The sequence below is a fragment of the Mesoplodon mirus genome (genome assembly GCF_964341445.2).
Source record: "Mesoplodon mirus genome assembly, chromosome: 14".
Lineage (NCBI taxonomy): Eukaryota > Metazoa > Chordata > Mammalia > Artiodactyla > Ziphiidae > Mesoplodon > Mesoplodon mirus.
Window position 1 is genome coordinate 53,862,632 of NC_138990.1, and position 22,805 is coordinate 53,885,436.

The window sequence follows — 22,805 nt, forward strand, 5'->3', positions numbered from 1 at the left end:
TGGTGGCGCAGTGGTTAAGAATCCGCCTGCCAATGCAGGCGACACGGGTTCAAGCCCTGGTCCAGGAAGATCCCACATGCCGCAGAGCAACTAAGCCCGTGTGCCACAACTACTGAGCCCACTCACCATAACTACTGAAGCCCACGCGCCTAGAGCCTGTGCTCCGCAGCAAGAGAAGCCACTGCAATGAAAAGCCCACACACCACAACGAAGAGTAGCCCCCACTCGCTGCAACTAGAGGAAGCCTGCGTGCAGCAAAGACCCAATGCAGCCAAAAATAAAATAAATTTATTAAAAACAAACAAACAAAAAATAAACCCCACAATTTGTAATCTAAAAATGTTCTCTAAATACCATAAGTGTGGCTTTTGTCCTAACTTGAAGACTGGTTGAACATATTCTGAAAATTGTGGAATTATTTCCTCTTTAGTCTAAGACCAAATCTCTGAAGAAGAGGAGGCTGGTGGCTAGAACAGGTTTTCTGAGAATAGCCTCTGGGTACCAGCACAGCTGATCTCCATGAGTTGTTTACAGAAAGCCACAGCTTGAAATCCTGACTCCAGAGGGCAATGCAAAATGAGGCAGCCCCTCCCTACACTCTGTGCATCCAATTCAGAACTCTTGGCTGAAATATGATGATGTTATTGTTTCTTCCTCTCTAGGGTGCCATTTTGTTATTTATGGGGATTGTTGTCCTCACTATGAAGGCATCTGTTATTGAAATGTTCCTTGGTAAGTACTTTTATATGTGTATCTGGATACGCTTTTAACATCCTCCTAATGTCCAAAGAATCTTGCCAACAAAAGATTTAAACCAAGACAGAGCATATAAACAGTTCAGTGTATCTTTTTATGATAAACATTTTGGAGAAATGTTTAACTGAGAATGTTAAATGTAGATCAAATTCAGAATGTATGTCTATATATTTTTTATATAAAGCAAACATATGTATACATATGTATGTCTACATATTATATATTAAGCACACATATATACACACATATTTGTGTGTGTGTATTATTCAGCAACTAGCAAATATTTCAGATAAAGCATATTTACAGATTCTGAATTTAGAGAACTTATTTCTTAATTTCTCAAAAAAAAATTCTTATCACTGACATGGCCTTACTTGTACCATTGGCAACTCATACTTTTAGAGATGAAACACTTCAAACTTACATTATCAACAGAGAACACAATTTGGGGTAGGCCCTTAAGGAGCAGCAGGTCAACCAGAAGAAAGAAAAGTGCTGATGGGTTTAGCATCAAGCCCAAGGGTAATCTTTGGTTAATCTTGACCCCACTGTGCTGTGGCCACTCTGTGTCAGGCAGAGTGATCCTGTGGGTCACTGTGAAACTATTGCCACAGAAGGGTATAAAAGGCCTTTTAGATAGTCAGTATTAGTTTGCTAGAGCTGCCATAACAAAATACCACAAACTGGGTGGCTTAGAACAACAGAATTTTATTCTGTCACAATTCTTGAGTCTACAAGTCCAAAATCAAGGTGTCAGCAGGGCTGGTTCCTTCAAAGGGCTGTGAGAGTGAACCCTGTTCCATGCTTCTCTCCTAGCTTCTGGTGGTTTGCTACCAATCCATGGCAATCCTTGGCATCACCCCAATCTATGCCTTCACCTTCACATGTGTTTGTCTGTGTCTATATCCAAACACCTTCACCTCTGTGTTTGTCTGTGTCTATATCCAAACTGCCCCTTTTTTATAACACCAGTCATATTGGATTAGGGGCCCAACCTGCTCCAGTAGGATGACCTCATCCTAACTAATTAAGTTAGTTAAATTTAACTAATTACATCTACAACCACTCTATTTCCAATTAAGGTTACCTTCTGAGGTACTGGGGGTTAGGACTTCAACATGAAGTCCAACAGAAGTCCTATGAATTCAGGGAGGGGGGCACACAATTTAACCCATAATATAGTCAGAATGTGCAAGGTCTGTGCAGAGGGAATCTACAGTGGCAGAATTGAGGACTGGAAGAGAAAGAGGTGACACAGCTGGGAAGGCAAGGGGCCCTCAGCATGGTTGAAGGAGACTGGGCTGGGAGTCAGAGGGAAGATAAGGTTCTGGTCCTGACTCCACCACCAACTTGCTAAGGAATATTCTCGTGAGCACAGGGTCCTTCATTTCCACCTTGCCCTTCTGAGAGGCTATCTCCCCCCAGCCCCAGACTAACCTATAGGTTAGTAGGGGTGAACACAGGGTGGGATGAGGGTGGGGCAGGGGTTAGGAATAGGAAGGATTTAGCTACTGTAAAACAAACAAAACCAAACACAGAAACCCTGAGGCTGGTTCACACTCTGGCATGTCCCCCACATCATGGAACCAAGAAGAACTTGACTGTCCTTGCTTGTCTTGCCCCTCTCAGCCTGCCCTTCTGCAAAACCGTTTTCCCTTCAGGGTTGCTCATTCACAAAGCAAGAAATCAAAGTAGAAAAGGGAGACTCCTATCGCAGATTCTCTTCTCTAAGTCCTTATACGCCCCTCCCTGGCATCTCTCTTATTCATCTGCTTGTCTCCATCCCAGGGTCATTTCCCTTAAGTCCCCCGAAACCTCTTCAGTACTGTGACAGCCTCCCTGCCCCAAATCCTTACCCCTCTAACTCATTCTCTACCACACCCCAATTAATCTCCCTAAAGCCCATATCTGATCCCACTCTCCTGATTTAACACTCAGTGTTTTCCCTTTGTCTTTATGACGGAGCCCACATCTCTCAAAGCGCCTTGCTTGCTGGCAAGGCCTCTCTCATATGGCTCTTGCCGTCCTCTCCTGCTCTCCTCCCTACCACAGAGCCCAGCCTGGCTTCCAGGGACGTGGGAAGTGCTGACCTTCTCATTCCCCTGAAGGTCGAGTCATTTCTTCCTTCCAGGTCTTTGACTATGCTGTTCCCTGTCCTGGAATGTTCTTCCTCTCACCCCCACACACCCTACTGGCCCCCCAGGAAGCTTCCTCTGCTCTCCATTTGATCAGACCCTATTCCTATGGGCTTCCCTGGTGCCCTGTATTGATTCTAGTCACGACTGCATGGCATTCACCTCGTCATGAGGCTGCCTCCCCTGACACTGTACGATACTGACAGCAGGAGCTGTGTCTTGCTCACTGTTGCATTTTCAGTTCTCAGCACATCTCACAGGCACTCAAGAAATATTGCTAAATAAATTATTCTTGTCAGGGATGTTGGATTTTTCAGGTTTCAGAGTCTGATTCTGCACCCAATTCCTATGTGTGAATTTTTTCCCCACACCAAGTGATTCCTTAACACCAGCTGGGTTTCCTACAACTCAGCTCAGTTCTGACACCATTCTACCCAGAGATAGCATCAGATCCTGCAGGTAAGGGCTCACACAAGACTGCCCCCCCGCCACCCAACACACACACACTTCAGATACCGACTGCAAGTCAGGTTATCACCTGCGCTTCTGACTGGCTATGAAGCAGAGGTTTCCATGACCCCCTCCTTGCGTTTGATTAATTTTCTCAAGCAGCTCACAGAACCCAGGAAACCAGTTTACTCACTAGATTACCAGTTTATTACAAAGGATATTAAAGGATACAAATCAACAGCCAGATAAAGAGATACATAGGGCGAGGTCCTGAACAAAGGAGTTTCTGTCCCCGTGGAATTTGGGCCCAGCACGGTGGCACATGGACGAGCTCTCACTCCTCAACCTGGAAGCTCTTTGAACCCTCTCCTTCTGGATTTTTATGGAGGCTTCATTACATAGGCATGATTGATTAACTCACTGGCCATTGGTGATTGATTCAACCTCCAGCCCCTCTTTCCTCCTGGGAAATCAGGAGATGGGACTGAAAATTCCAACTCTCTATTCACGGTGGGTTTCCCTGGCAACCAGCTCCCTCATCTTTAGGGGATTTTCAAAAGCCACCTCATTAACATAAACTCAGTTGTGATTGAAAGGGGCTTGTTATGAAAAACAAGACACCCATTTCACCTTTATGGCTCTGATTTCAGAAACTGAGGACAAGAAATCAAATATTATAACAGACATGTGGACACAGGGGGCGAAGGGGAGGGTGGGGCGAATTGGGAGATTAGGTTTGACATAAATACACCACCACGTGTAAAACAGATAGCTAGTGGGAACCTGCTGTAGAGCACAGGGAGCTCAGCTCGGTGCTCTGTCATGACCTAGAGGGGTGGGATGGGTGGGGGGGAGGTCCAAGAGGGAGGGGATATAGTTATACATAGAGCTGATTCACTTCGTTGTACAGAAGAAAGTAATGCAACATTGTAAAGCAATTTTACTCCAGTAAAAAATACATATATTATAACAAAAGATGCTCCCATTGCTCTTATCACTCAGGACATTCCAAGGGTTTTGGGAGCTGTTAGGCAGGAACTGTGGCCGGAACACCAAAATATATATTTATCATAAATCACAATATCACAGAGAACCATCCAAAGATCCCGCAAAAAAAAAAAAAAAAAAAAAAAAAACAAAGATCCCGCAAAAGCCCTCTAAATTAATGTTAATTAAGTGTCTAATCGGTATATATCAGAGCTAGCATGGTCACTCTAAATATGTGTAAATTTATGATGTAGCAGAGTTGTACGCTGCCCACTGTCATCGGAGCACCACATATAATCAATGACTGCACCGTGGGGAGAAAGTAGCATAAAAAGCCTAAGGCTGCACCTGCAAACCTGCATTCTGGTTCCAACTTCTAACCCCTCCCCCTCCAAAGCAGCTTTAGCTGAGATGTCAACCTTGACCTTGGTTTCTTTTCTACAAAATAAAAAGATGACCTCCAAAGCTCCTCCCAGCTTCAATATTCTATGATCTGAAGCATAATTTTGTGATTTATGTGATTACAGAGAATAAGTTATCCTGTCTCTGCAATGAAGCTCTGATATATTTCATGCTAGATGTTTAATTGAGTAAGTCGAAAGCAAAGCATAGGGGAAATTTGAGCTGATTTTAAATCATCTGCTTTATAAATCAGTTTTCAGGAAGGCATTGTGGCCACTGTTAAAGAGAACAAGAGCTGGACAGTATTTAAAGCAGTAAAAACAGATTTTAATCAGGAACCATTGCAATAGGGGAAAGGAGACCTCAGTATTGTACTGGGCTCAATTCCGAATATAACAAGGAAAAGTGGGGATTCATAGCCAAGGAGCGGCTTGCAAGGGGTCAGGGAATGGAAATTACTAAGAGGAGATTTCACGGGAAGCAGGGGATTCTTGCTAAAGGCAGACCAGGGTGATCACATATCAAGGGTGGAGGATTCTCTCTAAACAAGATTCTTGCTGAAACTAAGTGATGCAGGCCCAACAAGGACAGACACAGAAGCCCAAAGTCAAAGCCTAGTTGAGAAGAGGGCTTAGAGGAGCCTGACTAAAGTTTGGTGAAGGAGAGTCCCTGTCAACACCACCTGAGTTAGTATCTTGAGTGGCACTAAGGGATCAAACAAGAAGTTTATGGGCTAGAATGAAGCATTCCTATAAACGTTCTAGACATGTAATAAGTATTCAGTAAGTACTTACTGATTTGATAATCGGTTAAATGTTCTGGCACTTCATGTCTTTTCTTGAAAATAAATGGATTCTGATAATGACTTAATACTGACAGGAAAAGTGGAACACAAGTGCCTATTAACCATGCCAATGATCTTAGAAAGCACTTTTCATTACTGTAAGTCTATCTGATTTCAATATGACCAAATTAAATAACAACTGTCTTTTTCTAATTCGAAAAGAAACATTCTACATAAAACATAGACTATTTATGTGTAAGAACTTTACTATGAAATGGGAAAAATACAGAAAATATAAAATAGGAATTATAATTCTACCATTATTAAAATTTTGGTATATTTGTTCCAGGTATTTCTCTCTGCGTATATTCTAATTTTGTCAGAATCATGCTTAAGGTTAGAGCTGAGAACTTCCCAGGTCATTTAATCTTCTGCTAATATCATTTGTAATAAATGCTTAGTATTCCCCTACTGTTGGGACATTTCCAAGATTTCATTATTTCCGATTGCTATTAGGAATAATGCTGTAATGAACACCTTTTATTATACATTATCCTAATGTATAATAAATAATAATAATATTATTATCCTTGTCTATGTCTCTGATTACAACTTGGGATATATTACTAGGTATATATTTTCTAGGACGAAGAATATAAATGTTTTTTAAGGCTACTGAAATGTATTACCAAATGGCTTTCCAGAATGACTCCACCAACAGTGTACTGGACTGCCCTAATCCCAAATCCATGCCAGGATTAAGTATAATCTTGTGTTCAATATTCAGTATACACTATGAGAAAATATCCTGTCATTTTGCTTTAGCCTGCATTTTTTTATCATTAATGAGACTGAACATTGTTTCAGGCTAACTCATTTGTATTTTCTCTATAAATTATGTGGACGATAATTTACTTAAATTGAATTTTAAAACAATTGCACCTCAGCTATCTTAATCATACTGATGGCCACAGTAGGGAGAAACAGAGCAGAGGAAAATTTTTATTTGAAAAAATAAATTCAATATTTAATTTGGTTTGAAATTTCAAACACGACTAGCGAAAGGTGAGAACTTCTCATGTTACTCAAAGCTGGAACATTGAATTTTTAAAAATTGAGAAGTATTGCTGCAGAGTTGGTAAATCATGGTTGCCTTGGAACTTCAGACTCTAGCCTTCATTTCCTCAAGGCCTCTAGACTCTAACGGCCTCAGCTAACTACTCCCATGGAAGGGCTTTCAGACCTGTGTTCTGCTTTGTACTTTGAAGTGAGTATCTGTCATCCATTTCGGTGCTCTGCCAGGCTTCCTGAGAACAGGAACACAAGACTGATTTTTCTCTCACCCAAATTCCACATGCAAGTCACCATTTCCAAGGTAGCAAGAGAGGTCTTGCAGATGAGGAATGACTTGCTTCAGGGCACAAGCACATCTGCAGCCTTACTGACCAGCCCTCCCCTTGAGGAGTGGCTTCTGAGGAGCTTTAATTAACAAGCATCTAAGCTGAGGGGAGGGCCTCTGTGTACCATTGAAAATAATGACTTTATTAACCACTGCTTAAAACTGAACCCAGCTCTGCATGTTTTCAGCCTGGAGGCTCTTGGGCAAGAAAATGCGAGTGATGGGGTGGTCTTACTGAAATATTTATAGTCCTAATGATACCAAGACTTATAAACCACATGCCATGGGTACACAGCCCCAGAAAGACAGTATTTGGTTTCCCACCAAGAACTGATACCCAAATTTACTACTATTTCACTTACTCCCTCTGCTTTACGCACATTAATTTTTTCTATATATTTATTTCGTACTTGTTTTTTAAAAAATATTCTAGTTATTTATTTTTGTGTATAAAATGAAGATGCGGTCTTTGGACAGAGTTAAATGACACAGAGCCTACTATAAAAAACAGACCTCCAGGACATTCACACCCTACGCAAACCCCAGAAGTAAATAACACCTAAAAAATGTCTGCCTTCATTCTACTTGGCTAGACGTTTGGTTTTCACTCAGTTCTCTTTCATGGCTCTGTTCTTGCAGGACATGGTATGTCAACTGTCCAGGCCTCAACTAGTGCTAATAGTCAAAACAGGATAATTCAGGAGCTACATCATTGGCACAGCTCAGCTAGTTAATCATAAGATAAATAAAAAATTTTCTTAACAAACACTTGGTGACATTGCCACTTTTTCCTTCAAAGACAGTTACCAATTCAAGAATGCCTAAGTCCTGATTTATGCTTTAATCAAGCATCTGTGTTCTGTTAAAAAAGAAAACATAGAGTAGGAAGTAAAATACCTATTTTAATTATTCTGCTGCCTCATGTTCACCTCCAGAGTTCCAACTCCATCCAGAAAGTGGGTTTCTCAAAAAAGTAGCTAAAATGGAGGTAAGTTAGAGCAGTATCATCTTTGGGTGGGTAAGGTAGAAGGCCTGGAAAGGAAGGAAGAAGAATAGAGACTGACTAGCCTTTTGAAAGGAAAAACAGGCTTTTCTGTTTATAGGTAGAATTAGTCTAAGTACAGAGAAGTGAGCATTTTCAGACATTATTAAAAAATTGCTATGAGAAATGTTCACAATATATATCAAAAATTTAAGTGGGCATATCTTTCAGACAAGAAACCCTATTTGGAATTTTATTTTAAGGCAATAATAAGGAATCCATGCAAAAATTGGCTAAATTATGGTATGTCCATGAATTGCAATATTCTGTAGGCAGTTAAAATTATTATGAGAGGAATATTAAATGACAAGAAAAAATGTTTCTATATCCTTAAGTAGAAATAAGTTTATGACACATTGTAAACAGTATAAGCATCATCAAATGTTTGTTTCAAAGTACAATACATACATATATATAGAAAAAGCCTGAAAATATTATACTTTTTGCTTTCATCCGTTATTTTCTGTAGTACTGTTTTTGAGTGTTTTTTTTACTGTCCTACAAGGAACATGTATTATTTTGGTAATAAGAAAAATTCGGTCAATGTTATATTTTAAAAACACAAGGCTCTGGGCTTCCCTGGTGGCGCAGTGGTTGAGAGTCCGCCTGCCGATGCAGGGGAAACGGGTTCCTGCCCCGGTCCGGGAAGATCCCACGTGCCGCGGAGCGGCTGGGCCCGTGAGCTATGGCCGCTGAGCCTGCACGTCCGGAGCCTGTGCTCCGCAACGGGAGGGGCCACAGCAGTGACAGGCCCGCGTACGGCAAAACAAACAAACAAACAAAAAACACACAAGGCTCACACTAGCAATGCGACTTTAAACTTAAAGGCATAAAGAGTTCCCCTTTCTTCCCCTATTGTTTTGCTTCCCGAAGAGCAGTATCCAGGTTCTGCTCCGTTTCTGAGAAGGAAGCTCACCTACCTGCAGCTGGCTTCTGGAGGGCGCAGCACCAATTGGGGCTGGAAGGACCACCAAGGACAGTCAGGTCACACCATACCCTGTGAGGAGTCTCTCTCGTCTCCCCAGTTTCCCTCCTCCCTGTCTTGCTTTCCAAAGAGTCCTCCTCTGAGGCTTTGTACGGACGCGCTTCATCAGGCCCTCCGTCTCTCTCGCACGCACATGCGCGCGCTTCAAATGCAAACGCGCGCATGCGTATGCGGCTCTCTGGGCATTTGGAAACTGGCCATTTGGAAACTCAGTGTGGAACAAAAGAGAGAGAACCGGGAGGGCCTGGGTGTTCATCCTACCTCTATAATTTATTCCTGGCACCAAGCAAATCAGTGGGCTTCGCGAGACCCACATTCCTGCCTTTGGAAAGTGGAGATGGTGGAGCTGGTGTGGTGAAATTTAAAGACAGCAAAACACGGGACAGATATCCAAGAAGTATTTTTAAAAGGCCCTTTCAGCAGAGGCTAAGAAAAGCACAAAGTATACATCTTATTTCCCCAACCATAAAATAAGGGAAAATTAGTTCTACTAACGAGAATACTTTAACATATGCTTGAAGCAAACATAAAGGTCAAAAGAGAAAGCATTTAGGTGAAATAATATTGATTAGATTTTTTGCATTTTCTTCGTGTAGTTTTGCTGGTGACTGGAATACACTCAAATAAAGAAATGACAAAGAAGATTAAAAGGCCCAAATTCAGTAAGTAAAGTTGCAGTTCCTCACTGGTACAAGACTTGTATCTCCCATGTGGAGGACTGTTACACTTGTTTCAGGTAATTTGGAAAGTTTGGGGTTTTTCTGTTTTGGGTTTTTTTGTGTGTGTGTCTTATCTCAATACTTTGCACTCAGACTAATTAGTAGTTATTCTTATTTGTCATCTACTTCATTCCAAAAAGCATTTGAAATAAGAGTTCTTATTTTAGGGTAGATACGTGGTTCTACTATATTAGAAAAATTCAAAATTCACATACAAAGACCAGGCGACACTATGTCTCTATGCCTAAGCTGGAGTAGGTATTTTTCTGCCATTCTGTCTCAATTCCCCATACCAGAAAATTCAGTCTGGCTAATGCAAAAGTCCAGCAAACCTGCCCACCTTCCAGCGTGCCCTGGAATCAATGGGTAATCTCACAGAAAAGTTTCACACCCAATCAGTGGAAAGAGGAATAATTAATTTCATTTTTGGGTGATAGTTAAGGTTAGATGACAGAAAAGCCAAAATAACAGTTGCTTAGATAAGACTGAAGTTTCTTTCTCTCTCCTGTAAACATAGTCTGGGCTTTTATGGGAGCTTCACAATCTTCAGGGACGCAGACTCCTTCTATCTTGTCATTCTGCTTTTCTCAATGTGGCTCTCAACTCATTGTCCAGAATGGCTACCCCAACTCCATCCATCATGTCCACATTCCAGTCAGTAGGAAGGGATGAAGAAAGGCACATACTTACTTCCTTTAAAGACAAGTCCAGGAAGTCAAATACACCACTTCTACTTAAATACCATTGGCCAGAATTCAAGGAGAATGGGAAATGTCTTGATCTCAAGCATCTGCATGCCTAGCTAAAAGTAAGGAGTACTATTATTAGGAAAAAAGAAAGAATGGATATTGGGAAAGAACTAGCAGGACAGGACATAAATGGAAAATCTCACACTCAAATCTTGTGAGCACACTGAGCTATCTGTATGTAAATCTGTAGACTCGATGGACGCTTGAATTAAGGTATATTTATGAAGGACCATAAGAAAAAGACTTTAGGTATATTCAGTGCTCTGTGCTGTCTACAAAAGAAACTTCTGTATAGGCATTAGATTTAGGTGCCTTAAATCAGCAACATTAAAATTTTGAAATAAAAGAGATTTGTTTCACACGGCATTTTTTTTTCTTCTGTTCCTTTAAGCCCTTTGTGCAGGACTTCCTGTTGAAATGAGACCAAAAGGGCAGCCATCCACAGCCTCCTAGTCTGAAATACTAAAAAGGAATCAGTTGTTTATTTATTCCTGTCAGGAAGGAGAGCCAAGAGAATCAGGCCAGGGGCAGATGTGTGTTCAAAACAGTGATTGGGTTAATATGGAGACAAATGCACACCCAAGTATGAATTCCTTTGGGCTGTTTCCAGTATCTTCATTAACTCGTCTACAAAAATCATAAAAGGTTCCATGATTACCATGACAACAGTTTTCAGTGACTATGAAAGTCTGTGCTGAACGACCCAAGGGCAAACCTCTTTGAGAGATCTCAAATGGATTCAACTTCCGATATGCTAAATTCTAACCTTATTCTCAAAATCTCCCTAGTGATACAGCACTTTTGAATCAATGTATGCATGAGGCCTTTTCTCTAGTTAGAAACTCTGTCATGGCCATTAAATAAGGGGGAAAAATATAAAATGAAAGTAATAGGATATTCACAAACTATGGCGATACCTGATTCTTTACCTCAGGAGTATTTCCAAATTGTAATCTATACCTTGAGGCGAAAGTAATTTTCATTTTTTCTGTTCAACCTTGTCAATCTGCCACTGGGGCAGGTGACTGATAGCAAGGGAGGCACATCGTTCATTCACTTGACAAGTATTTATTGGGTGCTGGCCAAGTACCAGGTACAGTTAGACACCCAGATACAACAGCGATTGAGACTCAGACTGTGTCCTCACAGAGCTCAAAATCTGGAGAGGAAGAAAGACAAGTCACCAGGCAATTATGGTGTCTTATGTAAGTGCTAGGACTCGGGAGCTAAAGGTACTCCAAGAATATGGAGAAAAAAGCTATGTATCCGGGAGGGCTTCCTGGAGGAAGTGGCACACCTACACTGATATCTGAAGGCCTAATAAGGATTGACCAGGCAAAGATGAGGGGAAAAGAGTGTTACAAGCAGAAAGAAAAAGCATGCCTAAGCCCATGAAGAAAAGAGCGAGCTAAAAAGTAGTTCCATATGACTGAGGTATAGAGTGGGAGGCACATGTGTTGAGATAAGAGATGGAGGGGTAAGCAGGCACCAGATCGTGAAGAGCTTTGTTACTGTGTCTAGGAATCTGCAGTTCATCAATGAGGGCAATGGGGAATATCTCAGTGCAGATTATTTAGGTGCAGAAATCCAAGGCCAATTTGCTTAAGCAGAAAAGGAGATTTTGGCAGTACATGAGGTAGCTCACATGACATGAGGTGTCTCGCAGAACCCAAGGTGGGGCGGGCAGCTCGCACTCACTGGGACTGTACCCCAGGTGGAAAGATCTCAAGAATTGGTGCCTCTGCTTCTCTCTGCATGTCTGCCTCACTATCCACCCCCCGACCCCCTGGTTCATGCAGACCATGTCTCTCAGCCCTGATGCCAAATTCCTGGGAGAGAAACTCTAACTGCATCAGCCTAGACTGGGAGGGTGGTTTTCAGAGAAGAGTAGAATGGTTAGGGTTGTGTTAAGGAAGTAAAACAATCCTAACAACAAAACCCAACAAAAATCCCGCCAACAAAACCCAACAAAAATCCCTTTGTCCCAGCATATGAAGAGAGAAGAGAGAGTACACAGTATATTAGTGAGGAAGCATTACAGATAGACATTCATATACAGGTAGGATGAAAGTATCTACCAAGTCTGGACAGAATTTCACACAAACTTATACAGTGAAGTAGAAGACAGAACAATTACAACTTCTCTTAACTCCTGGAAAGATAAATACATGGACCTCCTGGGTGTCTTTTGTATACCTGGAGACCCCTAAACTCCTTCTGGAGGTGGGTATCAATATTTGCGGATCCATGGATCAGAAGTCTGGAGACCTTGCACTCTGCAGGTGATTCCGATGCCTGGTAAAATTTGAGAACCGCTGGACTAGACGTACCCAAGATCAGGAATGCTTACAGACGTGAATGTGAAATCATGGGTTCTCTTCAATGCCTCTGCCTCTTTCCTAGCCAGCCCTCAATTTTCACCAGTGTTTATTCAGGACTAAAAGTCTTCACCACCCAGAGGACTGAAGGTAAAATAACAAGGAGGAGGTCGTTTGAGAGTTTTTGCCCAGAGGACAGTTTACTGGCACCTACTACCCATGTAGCACTACTTTCAGCTCTTGAGGATCTAGTGACCAGACATGGTACCATGAGTTGGCAGAGCCAGATTTGAAACTCAGGTCTCTGTGAGGCTCAACACCAGATGCTTTTCCAGTGCCTTGTCGCAAGCTAGCCATTTAGGAATTAAGTATCCATTGCCTAGAGGCAGATGAGGTGTTAAGATAATCAAGGGCTGACTGAATAGGAAGTAGAAGAAATGTGGGCAAATAGAAAAAAGAATAAATGCATGAGTTTCTTCCTTTGGCTTGGCCTGAGACCTTATGCCACACTAGTGCATCTATTCTGTCTATGCGTTCGGTTACTGTTACTTTAGGTAATTGTCACTTTCTCTCCTCCCTACTTCCTCTGCTTTCTCATTTTATCTTCTCACCTCCTTTTCCTTCTTTCTCTTTCTTTGGTCTACCCATGGCCCCCAGGGGCCCTTATGGACCTTGCTCAGCTCCACTGGAGGCCCTTTGGGCCAAAAAGGTAGTACATGTTGACAATAATTTCGCATGGGGCTTTTACAAAAGGAAAAGCAAAGATGAAAAAAAAAAATGGGACTAGTTCTTACGGCTCCATACATGGCCATTCATTCCAAGCTAGTATTTTGTTCTCACATACACAGTCGTATTGGGTACAATTTTATTCTGTCACTTGGCTTATCACAGCATCTTATTTTCTAAATCAAATCAAGTCTGACTCCAGACTGCCAATTGCCTAGGGCTGAGATATTAAAATTCCATCATTACAAGGGCTTCTTCCCTCCCAGCTCCAGGCATTGGAAGCCTTATGCAATTTACAACATTCAGAGAGAGCCCCTGCATTGCTCAGTGTCCAAGCACATGTTATTCCTAGTAGTTGAGTAGCTCCATTGTTTCATGAATGGTGGGATCTTGGCAAATGTGGGGAAGCCCTATGCCGAAGGTTCTACCCAGAGGGGCACCACACCAGGTACTCTTCCAAAGTGATGTTCATCCAAGGCAGCTGCTAGGGAACAGGGGCATTTCCCTTACTGGGACCTACCTGCCCACTTCCACCTTCCCAGTCTTGGAAGGTCATTTTCTCTCCATCACTCTTTGGGCTGACCAAGCCCAATCCCCTCGAACAAAGAGGCTTCTGAGCAACTAATTCCCAGAACCTTGAGGGAGAGTTGCCAGGCAACCCCTGCCCTCCCTCTTGCAACCTTGAGCTCCAGAGACAGGAGAACACAAAAGTCTGACTACCTTCTTAGAATAGTAAGGGGAAAAATATAATAAGAATAAGCATAAGTTAATGTCTTAGTAAATTAACCTGCTGTATGGTGCAGGGTAAAGTTTACCATACTGTACAGAATGAGAGTTTTACCAAGTTTCTTTACAGAGGTGACTTTTTCAAGGCTCTCATTTTCCTGCTATGTTTTGGAGCCATAGATCTGACCTTACCCACAGGTACCTCACTAGTATATTTAGTCAGCTTAAACCTACTCAAGCAGTTTCTAACAAGTGACCAATATGTGGTTGCATTTTTCTTGACTGTTGAAGGCTACAAATAATGGTTGAAGGTTTAGGTGTGTCCATAAAACACTTCTCCTAAGGCAGTCAAGATACCTTCTAGATTTTAAGGATTAACTTCATTTATGTTAGATTCCACATTTGAAAAATGCCTACTCTTCAACTCATGAACCTTTTAGCCCATACTGTAATAAACACATCATATGTTGCCCCATAAATTATGTCCACCAACCACTCTACAACGATCCCTGTCTGGCAGAGTGTTTGTGCTAGAGAGAGAAAAGCTTTTAAGTTGTAAAATCTCCTCAATAGCTTTTCTACATGTAAGGAGGCCCCAGAAGAGCTCGAGAAGCAATGGCCTTAGCCTAAAGTGGGGTCAGATGAGATAGTGCTACACAGGTGAGAGCTGTGATGATTAACTCCAACAAATGATTGCCTGGCCATCCTGCAAAGTCTCTGACTTCAGTGAGCACCCGATCTTGTAGAAGGTAAAATAAAATTATGCAAAGGAAAGCCTTCCTGGACCCAACACCAATTGCCAACACACAAAAAACCAGTTTAGATGGCTCCCGTGTATACTACACTTCCTCTGCTGTCTACTTCCTGCACGTTATTATAAGAGCTTTTTTTTTTTTTTGAGGTACATGGGCCTCTCACTGTTGTGGCCTCTCCCATTGCAGAGCACAGGCTCCGGACGCACAGGCTCAGCAGCCATGGCTCATGGGCCTAGCCGCTCCATGGCATGTGGGATCCTCCCGGACTGGGGCACAAACCCGTGTCCCCTGCATCGCCAGGCGGGCTCTTAACCACTGCACCACCAGGGAAGCCCCAAGAGCTTTTTTATACAGTCTGTCTTCTCAACTAGACCAAATAATGAGTGCTCATTAGGTATTTGTTGGACGAACTACAACAATAAAACAAAACACTGTAAAATAAAGCAAAATGTGGTGAATGCTACAAAAGAATAACAAGGGGTCTACAATAGGATTCATACTAGTTTCTTGAAAGAGCATTTAAGGTAGGATATGAAAAATAAGTGGAATTGCAGAGGTAGGTGGAAGGGCTTTCTAGGTGCACTAAGCCCAGATATCACGGGGAAGATGGGGTCAGGAAACAGTGAGTGGCGTGACTGGGTTTAAGTGCTGGGGAGTCGTGGGAGATGCAGCTGGAAGGTGGGTTAAGACTAGGCAATGCCAGTCTGAGAAGCTTTGTTTTCTGCCATTCTTTAGAGGGTTCTGAGCAGGAAATCTACATGATGAAGACAACAGTCAGCAAGATAAACAACAGCAATATATTCCCCACAGGCAGTGAAGCCACATTCTGAAATATTTCCATTACATTGGAGTCTGTTGAGATAGTCTTAACTTGGGGTGAAATGTATAACCTTTAATTCACATAGTTCTCTCCAACAAGTTAACCTTAATACCATGTAAGGCATGGAAAGATTTTTGCAATCAACCTGGAAAGGGTGGATAATTCCCAGAGGTACTGCCTCAGCATGAAGAGGTAATTGTTCTGGGACTTGGTTATTAAGTACATTGGACACTGTTGAAGACATACAGCTCTGTGATTGTAGGATTTGGGTATAGCAAGCACACAGCTTCTTCACTGGGCTCACATCTCGTTAGCTATAGCAACTTGTAAGGAACCCCCAATGTTTGCTTGCTCCTTAGACACCTGGTACCAACACCAGTGTGTTCTCCACACAGATTGATGTGTGTGCCGTTTCTCACACCATGAAAAAGGAAGTGGATTAACTCTCTAGCCCTCCTTCTGGTGTGTGGGTGAGAAGGGAGGTGGACTCTCTCTGTGTTGTAGGTTTTCAGTTGAATAAGCTCTACTGTGGCAGTTCTCAGAAATAACAGGCAAAGAATGCAAGGAAAATTGCACTAGAGGAGTTGCCTTGCAGGTGTTTGGGATACATGCACAGATGTATACAGACACACACACAAACACACCCAGACAGACAACCTATTTACAAGACATATCCTATATTTACCCACTAGTGGTTGTCAGTGATCTTCAAGTTCAGAAAAGCCTCGTAGGATTAGAGTAGGGAAGCAAACATTTAACTCCTTTTCTTCAGTAATGGGAGAAGCAACCAGGTGGAGCTGGCAAAACTCTGTGTCTGGAGCCAGAGGGTATGAGCTCAGGGACTGGCTCTGCCACTTTCCTGGTACCTGAGCTTGAACAAATAAACTTATCTCTCTGCAAAATGAGGACAATATGCCTCTCAGGGTTTTGTAAGAGTCAAGTGCATAAGTGTGTATTACATCCTTTCTAAATTAAAAGTAGGTTACTTTTAGGGACTTCCCTGGCGGCCCAGTGGTTAAGACTCCGAGCTTCTACTGCAGGGGGCAAGGGTTCAATCCCTGGTCAGGGAACCAGGGAACTATTCTAGCAGAGAGCTGATTGTTTCAGGCAAGGTCACCTTCCTTTGGAGGATGACAGCAGTCTGTCAGGTGGATTACCTCACTGGTGCTGACCAGGAAATTCTGGGTGGACTTGTTAAGATTACATTCCTGGGAAAGAATGAAACTGCAGTTAGGTTAGGCATTGTCTCGGTTTGGTGACGCGAGCTTTGCACAAGTGACTCTATGTTGGGCCTGTTGTCTCTCTTTTGACATTACTGACTGGGATTCTTTCTGAGGTGATGAAGATGTGGAATTAGATAATGATGGTTTCACAAACTTGTGACTATACTATAAATCACTGATTGTACGCTTAAAAGGACCTATTTTACGGTACGTGAATGGTATCCCAACTTTTAAAAATGGAATTTTCCTCAAAGAAAAAGAAAGGAAATTTCTTCTGAAAATAATATTGTGCAGTTCTGAAAAGAGTTCTAGCAAAAACAACTGTTGACACCTTGGTCACAGTGGGGCTATTAATTCACCCAGTGCCCATGTGATGTGACCCCTGCCGACTCCCCAGACCTTATCATGGACCTCCCCCCAACTCACTCACTGTGCTCCAGGCACACTGGCCTCCTTTGTGTTCTTCAAACCACCAAGCCCTTTCCCACATCAAGGTTTTTGCTTTGGTTCTTCTTTCTGCCTGGAAGGTCCTCCTAGACCTTTGCTGGCTGGTAACTTCTCATCATCCAAGTAACCATGGTAGGAGAGTAAATAGAGAGGAATACAGGGACCAGATCCTTTAGGGCCTTGTGGACCATATTAAAAAGCTTGGACATTAGGGCAGCAGGAAACCAATGAGGGGTTTTAAGCAGGAGAATGATGAAATGTGATTAAATTTTTTAAGTATCACATTGGCTGTTCAATGAAGAAAGGACTGAGGCAAAGGGTGAGCAATATGGAAGGAAGAAGACAAGCTAGGAGGCTATTGTGTTAATAGTCCAGACAGGAAATGTCAGTGAACTGGACCAAGGCGAAAGCAGAGAGAAATTGCAGATTTGGAAATAAACCTAGCAGGACTTGCTAATGGATGGGTTCCATTTATCCCTTCATTCATCCAGCAGACATTCTGTTGATCAGCAATGAACAAAGCACACAAAAATTCCTGCCCCCATGGAGTGTATAGTCTAGTAGGTGAAGGAAAATGTAACAAACTGGGACCTTGAAAAAGTAGTATAGCATTTGAACAGCTGAAAGGAAAAAGGGTTCCAGGTGTAAGGAATGATACAAGCCAAGTGTGCGAGATAACATGCGTTTGAAAAGTCCCAGGGGCAGTACTGGCAAGCCCAGAAGTTCCATGGAGGGGACTGTGGAAACGCCTTAAAGATTTTGGAATTTTTCCTCAAGGCAGCAGAAAGATATCGACAGCTTTTGACCAAAGATTCAACGTGGTCATCTAGCAATCACACTACTGGGCATATAGCTGGACAAAACTATAATTCAAAAAGATAAATGCACCCCTGTGTTCATAGCAGCACTATTTACAATAGCCAAGACATGGAAACAATCTAAATATCCATTGACAGATGAATGGATAAAGAAGATGAGGTATGTGTATGTGTGTGTGTGTGTAAAATGGAATACTATTCATCCATTAAAAAAGAGTGAAATAATGGCATTTGCAGCAGCATGGGACCTAGAGATTATCATACTAAGTGAAGTAAGTCAGAAAGAGAAAGACAGATACCATATGATATCACTTATATGTGGAATCTAAAATATGACACAAGTGAACTTATCAATGAAACAGAAACAGACTCACAGATATAGAGAACAGATTTGTGGTTGCCAAGGGGGAGGGTGGGTGGGGGAGGGAAGGACTGGGAGTTTGGGATTAGCAGATGCAAACTATTATGTATAGAATGGATAAACAACAAGGTCCTACTGTATAGCACAGGGAACTATATTCAATATCCTGTGATAGACCATAATTGAAAAGAATATAAAAAAGAATATATATATGTATAACTGAAGCACTTTGCTGTACAGCAGAAATTAACACAACACTGTAAATCAACTATAATTTAATAAAACAAATTTTTAAGAAAGATTCAACATAGTCAAAGACTTTTTAAGAAAAATGGAAAAGAGGGACTTCCCTGGTGGTCCAGTGGTTAAGAATCTGCCTTCCAATGCAGGGGACATGGGTTTGATCCCTGGTCGAGGAACTAAGATCCCACATACCGTGGGGGAACTAAGCCCACGCGTTGCAATGAAGAGCCCGCACGCCGCAACTAAGACCTGACGGAGCCAAATAAATAAATAAATATTTTTTTAAAAAGAAAAATGGAAAAGAATGCTTTGCAAAAGAATTTGCTACCAAGGAAGAATTAACATGATCTGGTCACTGGTGTCAGGAGAAGGAAGCATTCATCTTCAAATTTTATTTGATGATCATTTTATTTCATTAAATTAACATTTTTGCATAATTTTCTTAAAAATAGAATTTTACTCTAGTTGAATATCACAGTAGAACAAAATTAAGTTTCATATCAAAACTGTTTATGCATAAGTGCTTTTATGTTATAATAATTCTTTCTCATTAACAGCCAAGAGGCAAGTTTATAATGGCCGCCTCTGATTGATGAAGAAACTTGTTTCCCCGAAGCAATGTGGCTTGCCTTGAAAGCCACATTCACTGAAAACATGAATGGAAAATAAGAAGCAGATTATACAGTTTGATTTGGCCTCTACATCATTGGCTTATTGTATATGACATCACCCAGTAATCACTCTGTTATTAGGTCAGGCAGAAGAACCAACTTAGAGCAGAAACATTTGCAGTTGTGCCTCTAAGATTCCAATGTTGCATGAAGATAGTGGCTCAAACAATACCAATTTTGCCCAGGAACACTCTGAGATCAGTACAGCAGACACATGACCTCAATGGGTAGCATCTAAAAGTTATCCTTTCATTCTAACCATCTGGGTTGCAAATAGTTCCCTTTTCCCTGTGTCTGGTGCCAAGGGCCTCTGGGAAGGAATCCTTGGCAGATTCTGAGGTGCTCTAATGTGAGCTCTGTCGAGAAAATCATAATGGCCATGAGAAGGCAAGGTAACCTTGAGGAATCATATGAGGGGGAAGCAAAGCAGATGGCTGAAGAATAGGTCTCTGTGCAGTTTCCACTCAAGCAGTTCTGGGCTCCCCCAGGATCTCTGCAACTTTAGCCCAGGGTTCTCTCATTTCCACCAACAAAACTCTACTCAGGAAGGAATGGAAGAGGCTCTCTTCTTGCTTTCTCCAAATGTTCCTGGGAGTAAAACCTTCTTATGACTTCTAAGTTCTCCGCCAAGGTTAACAGTGGGGATGCACCATTCCCCGTCCCCTGAGTCTTATTTGCCACATCAGTGTCTTCCTGCTCCCTTCAGACCTGAGATGGACACTTCTTGAGCTGCCTTAGTTTTGACCTGTCCTCTAAAGGAAGTCTTATTTCTGCACTTTTGAGATGAAACCCAAAGAGAGATGAAAATGAATCTAGAGACCTTCAAGATGGCAGAGGAGTAAGACGTGGAGATCACCCTCCTCCCCACAAATACATCAGAAATACATCTACATGTGGAACAACTCCTACAGAACACCTACTGAACGCTGGCAGAAGACCTCAGATGTCCCAAAAGGCAAGAAACTCTCCACGTACCTGGGTAGGGCAAAAGAAAAAAGAATAAACAGAGACAAAAGGATAGGGACGGGACCTGCACCTCTGGGAGGGAGCTGTGAAGGAGGAAATGTTTCCACACACTAGGAAACCCCTTCACTGGCGGAGATGGGGGGTGGGCGGGGGAAAGCTTTGGAGCCACGGAGGAGAGCGCAGCCACAGTGGTGTGGAGGGCAAAGCGGAGAGATTCCCACACAGAGGATCGGTGCCGACCAGCACTCACCAGCCTGAGAGGCTTGTCTGCTCCCCTGCTGGGGCGGGCAGGGGCTGGGAGCTGAGGCTCCGGCTTCAGAGGTCAGACCCCAGGGAGAGGACTGGGGTTGGCTGCGTGAACACAGCCTGAAGGGGGCTAGTGCACCACAGCAAGCTGGGAGGGAGTCCGGGAAGAAGTCTGGAACTGCCTAAGAGGCAAGAGACCATTGTTTCAGGTTGCCTGAGAAGAGGGGATCCAGAGCACTGCCTAAACGAGCTCCAGAGATGGGCACGAACCGCAGCTATCAGTGCAGACCCCAGAGACATGAAACGCTAAGGCTGCTACTGCAGCCATCAAGAAGCCTGTGTGCAGCACAGGTCACTATCCACACCCACCTTCCGGGGAGCCTATGCAGCCCGCCACTGCCAGGGTCCCATGATCCAGGGACAACTTCCTCAGAAGAACACACGGCGCGCCTCAGGCTGTTGCAACATCATGCCGGCTTCTGCCACCGCAGGCTCACCCCACATTCCATACCCCTCCCTCCCCCCGGCCTGAGTGACCCAGAGCCCCCTAATAAGCCACTCCTTTAACCCCATCCTGTCTCAGAGAAGAACAGATGCCCTCCGGCGACCTACACGCAGAGACGGGGCCAAATCCAAAGCTGAACCCCGGGAGCTGTGCGAACAAAGAAGAGAAAGGGAAATCTCTCCCAGCAGCCTCAGGAGCAGCAGATTAAATCTCACAGTCAACTTGATGTACGCTGCATCTGTGGAATACCTGATAGAAAACGGATGATCCCAAAATTGAGGTGGGAGATTTTGGGAGCAACTGTAGACGTGGTGTTTGCTTTCTGCATCTAATTTGTTTCTGGTTTTATGTTTATCTTAGTTGAGTATTTAGAGTTTATTATCATTGGTAGATTTGTTTTTTGGTTTGGTTGCTCTTTCCTTTTTTTTATATATAGACTTTTTTTTCCTTTTTATCTTTCTGTGAGTGTGTATGTGTATGCTTCTTTGTGTGATTTTGTCTGTATAGCTTTGCTTTTACCATTTGTCCTAGGGTTCTATCTGTCCATTTTTTTTTTGTTTTTTATTACTTTTTAATTTTTAATAATTTTTTATTTTAATAAATTTATTTTATCCTTTCTTTCTTTCCTTCTTTCTTTCTTTTTTCTTTCTTTCCTTCCTTCTTTCTTTCTTTCTCTCATTCTTCCTTCCTTCCTTCTTTGTTTGTTTGTTTGTTTCTTTCTTTCTTTCTCCCTTTTTTTCTGAGCCATGTGGCTGACAGGGTCTTGGTGCTCTGGCTGGCTGTCAGGCCAGTGCCTCTGAGCTGGGAGAGCCAAGTTCAGGACATTGGTCCACCAGAGACCTCCTGGCTTCGCATAAGATCAAACAGCAAAAGCTCTCCCAGAGATCTCCATCTCAACGCTAAGACCTAGCTCCACTCAACAACCAGCAAGCTACAGTGATGGACACCCTAAGCCAAACAACTAGCAAGACAGGAACACAGCTCCACCCAGTAGCAGAGAGGCTGCCTAAAATCATAATAAGGTCACAGACACCCCAAAACACACAACCAGACACAGCCCTGCCCAACAGAAAGACAAGATCCAGCCTCATGCACCAGAACACAGGCACCAGTTGTCTCCACCAGGAAGCCTACACAACTCACTGAACCAACCTTACCCACTGGGGGCAGACACGAAAAACAACGGGAACTATGAACCTGCAGCCTGCAAAAAGGAGACCCCAAACACAGTAAATTAAGCAAAATAAGAAGATAGAGAAACACACAGCAGGTGAAGGAGCAAGGTAAAAACCCACCAGACCAAACACATGAAGAGGAAATAGTCAGTCTACCTGAAAAAAAATTCAGAGTAATGACAGTAAAGATGATCCAAAATCCTGGAAATAGAATGGAGAAAATACAAGAAACGTTTAACAAGGACCTAGAAGAACCAAAGAGCAAACAAACAATGATGAACAACACAATCAATGAAATTAAAAATTCTCTAGAAGGAATCAATAGCAGAATAACTGAGGCAGAAGAACGGATAAGTGACCTGGAAAATAAAATAGTGGAAATAACTACTGCAGAGCA

General features: G+C 42.6%; 1 protein-coding gene across 2 annotated transcripts in view; it reads left to right on the forward strand.

Moving 5' to 3' along the window:
• Nucleotides 1-680: 680 nt before the first annotated feature.
• Nucleotides 681-22,805, forward strand: part of VIT (vitrin) — a gene marked incomplete at both ends in the record, with an annotated part of 95,572 nt that continues 73,447 nt past the window's right edge. The window contains 2 exons of one of the 2 annotated variants that reach the window (XM_082641901.1): nt 681-732; nt 9,537-9,602. In XM_082641901.1, coding sequence (XP_082498027.1) covers nt 681-732; nt 9,537-9,602 — 118 coding nt within the window. The remainder of the gene's footprint in view (nt 733-9,536; nt 9,603-22,805) is intronic. The other variant, XM_082641902.1, reaches the window with a different exon arrangement.